The following is a 10367-nucleotide window of genomic DNA, read 5'->3' as shown; positions in this document are numbered from 1 at the left end:
AATAAAGTGCAAATGGAAATGCATTCTAATTATCTTCAGGAAGCCGATGAGGAATATGGGTAAAATGCTAATGCCTTCCACCCACCTGAGAATCAGTGTTCCTGGCATGCCATATCTGGAGACTTCTTTCCATCATAAATAACCCCACTGCTTCTTTTCCTTTCCTGGAGGCTAGTCCCTCTTTACCCCACCCATGAGAAATAACACAGACAGCTAGAGCACAGCAAGGAGTCTTTACTAGGACAGAAGGGAGTTGGGGGCATCCAAGGCAAGTAGAATGGGCCACATTAGAACAAGCAGAAGTCTTGGGGATCTTGAGTCATCTTCTGGGGAGGGGGATTTAATGCTTATTGTGGACAAGAGGAGGAGGGATGCGGATATCCTGGCCTCTCTCCAGACGCCGTTCACAATCAATCAAATAGTTCACGCCATCGATGACCAGCTGCACCAGCTCCACCTGAAGGACACTAACCCTTGATCTCTGCTTCCCATAACTTGAGTTTCCTTCTTCAGCACTGATTTGCCTGCTCTAGGAACTCCTTTCCAGTTGCCTCCCCACTCAACCTGAATTTCATTTCAGATTCCTAGGGCCCATTCACCACCATATTTCAACCCCCACAGACCTATACCTCTCCTCACCCTAATCCCTAAGGATCTCACCTCTGACTTGCCCAGTCGGTCCAAATTAGAGATGTCAAAGACGCTGCCTGTGGCAGCTGTGTCCACTCCTCCAGTACCACGTTTCTGGAGCCTTAAGTTCTCCAGGATCTTTGGGAAGCGGCTATCCTAGAGGGGAAGATATAGGGGTTGGGGGCAGGGTCAATAGGGGCAGAGACTGGTTATGACTGGAACGAGCTCAGAGCCCTTTCCCCTGACATTTCTAGCCACAATATGTCTGGCACCTTTCCAAAATGCTCACCCCCTCCCAACCACACACAGCCACTGTCCTCACTCATGCTCCACTCTAACCCCACAATTCCTTTACTTTGCTTAGCAGAGGCAGTTTGATGTGCACTCCTGCCCGAAGTCCAGTGCCCAGGTTAGACGGACAGGTCAAGATGTATCCCAAACGCTCATTCCACATGAACTCCCAGCCACGTTCCTGGATCAGCCGCTCCACCTGAGTCCATAAAGGCTCTGTTAGTGAAAAGTCAGGGATATGTGAACCCTCCCTTAGCCAGACCTACAGGAATTCTATAAGTATATCTAGAACCAGAAACTTGGGCTGTGAGAGAATGACACTGTGGGGTGTGTGTGTGTTTGTGTGTAAATGGTTTGTCATTATCATGCATACAAGGTAATTTTGATGTTGCAAGCCCATAATGGTGTGATTACAGCAAAATATCTTACATGTGAAAGAGGAGAAACTTGGGAGAATGATGCATTTGGGATGATCTAGGGAAATGAGTGGGGGTGGTAGACTGAACTGAGAAAGGGATGATTATTCAATGAGCTCAGCATACATGGATTATCTTTGCTTTGCTAATGAGCCTAGAGTTTGGAAGGGTTCTTTCACACATAAAATGAGGGTGTAGGCTTTGCAACAGGAAGAGGCAAGAAAGCCTTCTGTTAGCTGTGGAAAAAGCACATGTGAGAAGGCAGAGAGAAAGGTGCAAACAGTCCAGAAGAGCCGGACTCATAGTTAAGGGTGTGCGTGAGGGGGTTTGGAGGGAAGTAAGAGAAGGGTATTTTGTTTCACTTGAGCATCCTAATCATGGAGATGGCCATTAGAGTTCAAGACACAGGGGATCTGCCAGAGTACTGGACATGAAAACTACCTGAGTAAAGGGGACTCTATTCATAGTTCAAAAACAAAACAAAACAAAACAAAACTATGGTATAGGGGGCATATTTAACAGGCTGGCCAAGGGGAAACCCTTCCATCTAAAAAAATAATAATAGGAGCTAACATTTACTGAACATTTATTATGGGCCAAGCATTTCACATGCATTATCTCACTTAATCACCACAATAACATAAAAATGTAGGAAGCCTTATTATCCCAATTTTACAGATGAGACACCTGAGGCATATCATTTGAAAAGTACTTCCCTACCCACTGAAAGAATATGTTATCTGTTATTTGCCAAAAATAATAAAAACTTCCCAGCTAGAATCTAAAAGAAGAGGAGCTGTCTTTACAAGTTCAAAATAGAATTGAATATAGGAAAACATACAATAAGAACTGGGTTTATAGGGATTTCTAATCTAGAATAGAATATGGAGACCTAATCCATATAAGACTAAGGAATTCAGTAGAGCCACACATTCTGGAACTTATGCCATTCCATCTTCCATTTTCCCCAGTCTTCCTCCTGCTCTCAGCTTAAAATCTAGACATGATACTTTAGTGAAAATGACAGAATCCAGAGCCAAGACCTACCTTGGCTCAGAACTGGGTGGTTACATTGGAATCATGGACACGCCAATCTTTTACTCCCTACCATGATCCAGGCTCAAACTTTTCCTTATTTGAACACTCCACAAATCCCAGGCACTGGGTTACTCCTTTGTTTATATGGCAACTGCTTTATTTACTACCTTGTACTCATGACATTCTTTCTCTCTTTCTATTCTTGTGTGACCATATATCCTGGTTTTCCCTCGAGAGAGTCCTGATATATTGTCCTGGAGTGACTGATGATAATCCCCTTTGCTATCAAAAGTGTCCTGAGTTGGTTGATAAATTATATAGTCTAGTCTTTGGTTTTTCCTTATGTCCTCCCACATAGTTCCCTTATACACTCTTCTCCAACCTCTTTGAGGCCTCGACAGAATCTTTCAAACACTTTCTTCATGTTGCCACCCTTCTCCATAGAGATGACCCTTGTATGATCCTCCTCATTCACCCAGATCAAGAAGCTCTTCTCGTTGTTGTGCCTGAGAACGGAAAAGAAGAAAAGACAGGGATCAAGAGGCAGGTCCAGAACTGGAGGAGATAAGAGGGGAAAAAAGGCACTTAAGGGACATGGGGACAAAAGAGGTAAGGTAAACCTCATACCAGATCCCACGAGCATCTGGCCAGTCTCGAGCCATTCCTGCTGCAGTCAACAATGGGGACACAGGCTTATCAAATAGGAAGTGATCCTGAGGCAAGTAAAAGGACTTGGTTTAAGAATCTTCACAGTAGCCCCTAGGCCCTCTGGTCCACCCTCCCCCTGGTTCTTCTTTCCATCTGCTTCTCAACCCTGCTCCTTCTCAAGGCCCCTCACATCAATTAGCTGCTGCTGTTCAGCCTCAGTCATCTCACTGAGCCGATAGTAACGTCCAGCCAGGTCACCCTTCAGGCCACTCAGTGCATCTACTACAACACGTTCCACCTCTCGTCGCTCTGCCCGAGTGCAGGCTGGAGGAAGACTGAGTCCGCGGATACTTCGGCCAGTTCTGACTCTTGAGGACAATACATACCTCTCATCAAAGTAGCCAGAACGTATCTAGGGAATAAGAGGAATTAAAGTCACAGGAGCACAGTGGGAACTGAGGGCCTTGGGGAAGGAGAGACCTTCAACTGTAAGGATTCTGCATGCATTGGTAGGAGTCCAGTCAGCAAGTACTCCAACGGAAGGGGAAGGGGGCATTAGGAACCCTCCCTCAAACCCCCTACTTTGGGGTATGGTCATTCTCATTTTATACAATTCCTCCCTGCCCCCCCACCAAGACAAAAATCTCAACAGTTTAATGACTCCAAGTCAGGAAATGATTAAGGTGAAGGGATTAGAAAACAGAGTGTTTTACATAAGGCAAAGCAAATCAGAAGGGGAAATGTCTGACCTACCTTGCTGGCATCCAGGTCAGTGGTATGTTTCATTGTTCGGGGGTCATATCCATTGTGTCGCTCTTGTATCACAGGATCAAACAGCTCCGCAAATACCTGATGAGGAATTAAGAGGGAGAGGGTGGTTAAAGAGAGGGGATCCCTTTCCAGGCTTTAGCTATGGACTCATTTCACTGGGTCAGAAAACGTGCGTATGGAAGTGGTCCAGCCTTAAGGGAAAGTGAAGGGTCTGTAGGGGGAAGGTGCTGGGATTACTGGGAAGATGAGTTGGGTCACCAGGGAGACTCTGGGGGCCCCCTACCTCATAGGTCTCCTCATCTCCAGCTACCATGCCCACAGTCTTGATGAAGGGGTGGCCGGGGTTGTCCACGCCAGTCTGGATACACTGATCTAGCGTCCAACCAGTGGGTGTGGTCTTGTCGCAGAGCCGGGCATAGACTGCTGGGGTCAGGTGACTGGCCATGCAGTTGTTGTGCTTTCGGAGGTCTGGGTACTCAGCGCTAGGGAGGGGGCACCCAGTAACCATGGAGGGAGAGCACAGGGGGCCTAGACCCAGGGCAGTCAGCAGGGAGCTATCCAGTTAGCCATGACTGGCTTTGCTCCTTGGGAGGAGGGGAGATTAGAGGGAGCCTAAACCTTGGTAATCTCTTTACGGACTTTCAGGGTCTATTCTTTCCCAACAGTTCTAGCTTCCTCTTGCTAACCAGCTCAATTCCCCCAGATTTGCTCAGTTCTTTCCTACCATTAACACAACATTAGGGATGGGGGAGGGGAAAGCCCATGGAGGGGAATTCAGGAAATGGTGGGAAACAGCAGGAAAGCGAAAAGGATAGTTCCTGGTTTCTCAATTAGTGATTTGGGCAGAGTGGGTGCAGCCAGAACTCACAGGGCCTGAGCGGGTCTTGGGGGCGGGGACTGCGGGTTACAGGTCCCCAGGAATGCGTTTAACCTCACGGTTTTGGCCTCAATCCCTAACCCACTGAGGTCTCCAGACTGTACAGCACTCCACTCCAGAGCCTTCGTGATTATAACCCTTCTCTGTTGCCGGGGTCCTCATTTCCATCCCCATCTACGTTCCCGTCACCACCTACCCCCCCCCCCACCCGACACCCCTGCGCCTCAGACACTGATACCTCGGGGGATACAGCCTTCGTCGTTCACTGGCGGCTCTTACAGGTTCCGGGCGGAGCAGAAACCCAGCGGCTAGAGACCCAGCTCCAGCCAAAGCCAGGAGCCTGAGCCCCGGGCGGGCGGACAGCAGACGAGAGAAGGGACCAGCCATGCCTTGAGGGTCCGGCTACTCAATCCCGGAGCGGGAGCTGGCGGAGGGCAGGAACGGGAGGGAGGATGCAACCCGGAGGATTGAGGACCAGAACTCGATGCGAGGCTGGAGCCGAAATGGGGGCCGGAGTGGAGGCTGGAGCGGGAGATGGAGCGAGTTCCAACCAGACTGCAGGAGAGGCGCAATGAGCGAGCGGCGGGTGGTGGAAGAGAGGGAGGCCCCAGCCGCAGTCTCCAGGGGTGGGGCTCACGCAGGCTCCGCCTTTCCGCCTGCGACCCGGCTAGGTGTGCGGGGGCAGAGGAGGTAAGCTCCGCCAGGTAGATTAGGGGACCGGAGCTCCCCAACTCTAGGCCGGGGATGCGGGCCCACTTGAGAGGAGGTCGCCCAGATTTCAGCACCAAGTACAGGACAGCAGCCGAGGGGACCCGAGAAAGCCGAACACCCTTCCCCCAAGCTTCTCCACTTAATCGGGAACCCGATTCGTCGCTCTGGGTGTGAAGGGGTGACATTGCACAACCTCTTCTCTAGTTTTTGGCCTTCCCCAGTAACCTCTTCATATCCTCAGGGGAGGCGGCCGCCAGGAGAAACCGCAGAATAAGTACAGATACCAGAGAAAGACAGGAAGAAAACACACAGAGGCAGACACTGGAAAAGACGCTGGTGGCTCAAGGTCACCTTTTCCTTAGAACCAGGAAGAGGACTAAGGAGCCCTTCTGCCACCCCTGTGCTATTCTTACAAGATTGTGAAAGCATTCCCTAAGAGGAACCAGAGAAACATTAACTCTTGCCCATTTATATTGTGTTTCCTACCCCCACTCAGCCCCCAAGCCTGAAGCCCTGTCCTGCCTCCACTTCTCAAGATCTCCCGCTTTTCTCCATACACCCCCCCCCCTCTCCTCCCCAACCTCTACTTCACCTTTGATCTTTTAATTCTTCATGCTTTATTCAGGTTCAGAAGTGTTTGCTGCCCACGGGGCTCCCTCTGAGTATTCTCTGCAAGCTTGCCTACCTGTTCGTTGTACTGGATATGGAGCTTGGGGTTGGGCTGGGAATCCTTAGTTTCCTCTTTCTCTTCTCCCTTCTCTTCCTTCTTTGTAGCTTCAGTTCCTGGGACGGAGGAGAGTGTAAGGTGAAGTGAAGGGTGTGGTGAGATGACGAGGTGTAGGAATGGAACAGGCAGGCACAGGTCTCCAATCACCACAAGTGTTACTTTCTTGGCTTCCTAAGGCTATTTAATACAGTGTGTAAAGGGGAGTGGTGTTTAAGGGCCTAAGGTTGCCAGGGAATCTCTCCCTTCCTACTGGTCCTCTGTCTTCTCTTCTCAAAAGGTGTATATTCTGATTTGAGAGGGTGTGTTCCCACAGTTCAAAGTGTGACTTGTTGACTTAGGTGTAACTTGACCTTTGATCTGGCAGGAAAGAGAATGAATGCTGGAGCCAAAATAGAGGTGTGGGGCTTCAGTATGGAAGTCAGGTAAGGTGGGGTGGGTATGGTGGTGTTAGTCCCTTATCTCAGCTATCTTGGTGTGCCCACAAGATAGCAAGATACTTGGAAATCTTATTTGAGAAAGAGAAATTCCCTTCACATGGTCCTCTGGCCCCACTGAAGAGGCCCTACTGAGTGAGATTCCCTTCATTTCTCTCAGACTTTCCTTGTGTTCCTTTTTCTCCCCTTCTCATTTGTGGGTATCTTTAGAAGCCATCCACCTTTCTTTTGTGTCTGTCATTTAATTTTTTCTTCTGGTAAGAGAGCAAGTATCGGAGAACAGATAGAGTTCTACAGTTAAGAGTCTCTTTTGGAGAGATGGAAAATGTTACCTGTGGGCTCATTGTCTAGGTTAAGGAGTAGTCATGAGCAAGCAAATATAATTACTTGGAATGGTGTATATTTACCCAGATAAAGAAGGGACATAATTTTCCAGAGTAGTAGGGTTGTTATTTGATTGAGAGGGTGGTTACTATGATTAAAGAGGTAGGAAACAAGAAGAGAGAATTACAGAAGGAAAAATACGACTTGCCCAGAAGAATAGAGAAAGCACTCAAGTTTGGAGACTAGCCGTTCAAATTTGAATACTAGCTCCACTGAGAAAAGACATGATGTGTGTACTTTTCTTATTCCCTGTGAGCCTCTAACAGCCACATTAAAGCTCACTTTAAAAAATTATCCTATGGCATGCAGGAGGTAATTGATATATATGTATTTGATTTCTTTAATGATAATGATACCAATACTACTTAACATTTATAAGGCACTTTACAATTATAAAGAACTCTTGTAAGTGTTATTTCATTAAATTGGATTGTTCCAATGGATAACCAGGGACTCAGCCTACATTTTTCAGGGTGGGGTGAGAAAGACAAGTTAATTACCTAGAAGATGGTTTAATAACTTGATTGAAGGGTTGGAGTGGTGGAGAGAACACGAGCCTGAGTAGAACTCGGGAGGATTCTATTTCCCTTAGGGATGGTCCTTAGAATCATCCCATTTTCATTCAGGATGCCTTGGGGGTCAATATAATGAGGCACCTGACTGAAAAAGTGGTAGGTGAGGTTGCAGAAGAGAAACAGGGAACTTGGAATTGTCTTGGCCAAGGAAGCCCAAGTAAGGACGAAAAGATAAGAATAAAAATGCAAACACATACAAAATGCTTTCATATAATCAGTACTGTATGATTAGTTGTTTTTGTTTGTTTTTTTAAGATTTTATTTATTTCACAGAGCAAGAGAGAGTGTGAGCACAAGCAGTGGGAGTGGCAGACATAAGGAGAGAGAGAAGCAGGCTCCCCATGGAGCAGGGAGCCTGCTGTGCTCCATCCTAGGGTCCTGGGATCATGACCTGAGCCAAAGAAGACACTTAACTGATGGAGCCACCTAGGCGCCCCTGATTAGGTTTTTAAGCCACTCTCTTTCAGATGAAGAAATGGAGGCTGTTAGAAGTTCCGTGGCTTGTCCAAAGCTGCACAGCTATTAAAGGCAAGGCCAGGATTCAAACCCAGGTTTGTCTGGTTCCAAGGCTGGAGGAGGGGTAAAGAACGAGCCCAGTGTGGAGATCAGAACTATCTTGTCCAGTCTTCTCTGTCCATCCATTTTCTTGTCTCCTCCATAATAAGTCTCTTTGTTCCTTTCCTTAACTTTCTGATTTGTTTTTCTCTTTGTCTCTTTTTGTCTCCAGTCTACTCCTCTATATCTGTTAACATTTATCGGCTAAGTATGTCATACTCCTTTTGTTTAAACAAACAAACAGAAAACCTGGTTTTGTTTTCAAGGACGTGCAGTGGCACAAAATGTACCTCTTCCTCTGCATCTTGCTTCTTTCCTGCTCTTGGTCTCCCTGTAAAGTTTCTGTCAAAAACCAAGCATCCGGGCTGTGCCGTGCCAACGCAGTTAGAAATCGGAGGAAGGGGAGCATCAGGTTGCATTCCCTCCCCACTGCCGCTAGGGGCCACCCTCCTCCACGCAGAAGTGCGGGCCAACGCAGCCTGACTCTGTTGCCGGTGCGCGCCCTCCGCTGATTGGTGACACCGCAGGGAAGCCGCGCTTTGATTGGGCTGCTGTCAGGTGTCGCTGACGGCAGGTTTGGCTGCGCGAGCGCAGGGAGGCGGGTGAGCGAGGGCCGGGGGCGGTGGGGGAGTGGCTGGGGGCTGGGGGCGGTATCTGAGGGGGTGGGCTGGGTAAAGTGGGCTCGGTTGGTGCTGAGGGCAGTGTTTAGTACCCGCTGGGGGCAGCTTCGGAAAGAGGCCGGGCGGAGAGGCCTCAATGTCAGCGTAGGGAGAGTAAGGCGGGGGCGGGCGAAGGCTGGTGGAGTCGCATCGGAGGGCGGTATTCGTGACCGGGACCTGTGTGAGGAGAGACACCCGAGGGGGTCAGCGAGAGAAGAGCCGGGTTTGAGGATTTGCGGGAGGAAGAGGGAGTCCTGCGTGAGGAGCGGAGGCAGCAGTGGAGCGGGTCAGGGTGGGGAGGTCTGCGTGAGGAAGGGTGGAATGGAGTCGACGCGGGAGAGGATCGCTAGAGGCAGGGGTTGTTGCAGAGAAGAGGGGACCCTGGAGAAAGCTAGTGTGAGGACGGAACGGATCGTAGGCATTCTTGGTGGGGAATCACTGAGCGTTCGATATAGATATGTTACCAAGTGTAGTGACGACTCTGCGGGTTTCGAGGGCTGCTTAATGCTGGAGAATGACGGAGTGAGAGAGGATTAGTTGGATTATTAATTGGATTAGTTGGTCAGTGGTGGGGGAGGGGCAGCAGTGTTGTGAGTGGTTGGGGAGGGTCAATGGAGAGTCATTTTTAGCAAATTAGGGGAAGAAAGAAGTATGGTTGGGTTGATAGAACAAGGGCATCGGCACAGTACATCAGTGTCAGAATATGGGTATGTATGAAGGAGTAAGCATTGCAGCTATAGGGAATTTAGGTGGGAAGAAGATCGTGTTGGTGGCCTGAGGAGTTTTACCTTGTTGGAAATATTCTGCCTGAACTGTGTATTAATGTTTCCCCCTTTAGCACTAATGGTGCCCTGTATTAAGTGCGTGTTGATTAAGGAAATTAGAGGACTCCTGCAAACAACCCCGAATTCTAAGGGATAAAGAAGTTAGACAGTTTACCCTCTCTTCTGCCTTTTTAGATCTGATTTAACATCCGTGTTTCTGAGATTACCCATCCGCCTCACCCTTTCTCCTTACCTACCTACCTTCTCCCCACCTCTGACCCTCCCTTTTTTTCCGTCCATTTGCATTTATTCAAGCGGGCGTTAGACTGCCCTTTAGCCCTTTTGTAGAGCTTGAAGTTTTCTTTTGTTTCGCAACAAAGTATTGAAGGAGAGGGGGATGGGGAGAAGGGCCCAGAAAACGGGAATAGCTCTTGGAATACCACATCAAATCCCAGCCTCTCAGAGGTACATCTAAATAAATCCTGGCTTATATCATAGCTATTTCTGTCAGGCTTCTATCTTTGCTTTGTTAACTATAAATTTAGGCCTTTCCATTTCTCTTTAGCCCCATGCTTGTGAACAGACTCTTTCCCATTCTATTACACTCCACCCTGCCCAACCCCATTTTAAAGTTATAATAGAATTTCAGGAAAATGACTATACATTCAGTAGAAAACCAGGAAGGACTTAATGGGAAAAAAGGGTGAAGGATTAGGACTCTTAGACATGAGGGAAAACCCCTGCTTCAGATAAAGGATAAAGGGTGCAAAAAAATTCAGCTTACTTAAACTATACAGGGACCTTGGGAATGCCACAGAGCATGGAAGTTGGGTCAGTTCACTAAAAAGGAGTTCAAGGAAATAGTGTATTAATCAGGAGGGGGAAGT

General features: G+C 48.2%; 2 protein-coding genes across 18 annotated transcripts in view; one reads left to right on the top strand and one right to left on the bottom strand.

The window, feature by feature from the left end:
• Positions 1 to 214: 214 nt before the first annotated feature.
• Positions 215 to 5250, bottom strand: CKMT1A (creatine kinase, mitochondrial 1A). The gene is made up of 9 exons (XM_059372697.1): positions 4910 to 5250; positions 4078 to 4276; positions 3777 to 3872; positions 3214 to 3435; positions 3003 to 3088; positions 2758 to 2881; positions 986 to 1120; positions 661 to 786; positions 215 to 457 (listed from the first exon to the last, which is right to left on the bottom strand). Exons 1-9 carry the CDS (start codon positions 5056 to 5058, stop codon positions 341 to 343), a joined length of 1254 nt encoding a protein of 417 aa, XP_059228680.1. The 5' UTR covers positions 5059 to 5250; the 3' UTR covers positions 215 to 340.
• A 3329-nt stretch (positions 5251 to 8579) lies between these two features.
• The window catches only part of PPIP5K1 (diphosphoinositol pentakisphosphate kinase 1), a 47706-nt gene continuing 45918 nt past the window's right edge, over positions 8580 to 10367 (top strand). For 8 of the 17 annotated variants that reach the window (XM_059372692.1, XM_059372689.1, XM_059372693.1 and 5 more), the window contains exon 1: positions 8828 to 8919. The gene's annotated coding sequence lies outside the window, so the exon portion shown is untranslated. The other 9 variants (XM_059372684.1, XM_059372687.1, XM_059372679.1 and 6 more) reach the window with 3 other exon arrangements.

Source organism: Mustela nigripes, chromosome 13 (genome assembly GCF_022355385.1).
Source record: "Mustela nigripes isolate SB6536 chromosome 13, MUSNIG.SB6536, whole genome shotgun sequence".
NCBI lineage: Eukaryota > Metazoa > Chordata > Mammalia > Carnivora > Mustelidae > Mustela > Mustela nigripes.
The sequence above is the reverse complement of the archived record's forward strand: the minus strand, read 5'-3'. Positions and strand labels throughout refer to the sequence as shown.

Bases quoted from the DNA above. Each gene is read 5' to 3' on its own strand.
- CKMT1A (XM_059372697.1), bottom strand. From the start codon at position 5,058: ATGGCTGGTCCCTTCTCTCGTCTGCTGTCCGCCCGCCCGGGGCTCAGG. The intron at 3,873-4,077 runs GTAGGGGGCCCC...ATTCCTCATCAG, and splicing joins GAGATGAGGAGACCTATGAG to GTATTTGCGGAGCTGTTTGA. The intron at 1,121-2,757 runs GTTGGAGAAGAG...TTATGGACTCAG, and splicing joins TCTGTCGAGGCCTCAAAGAG to GTGGAGCGGCTGATCCAGGA.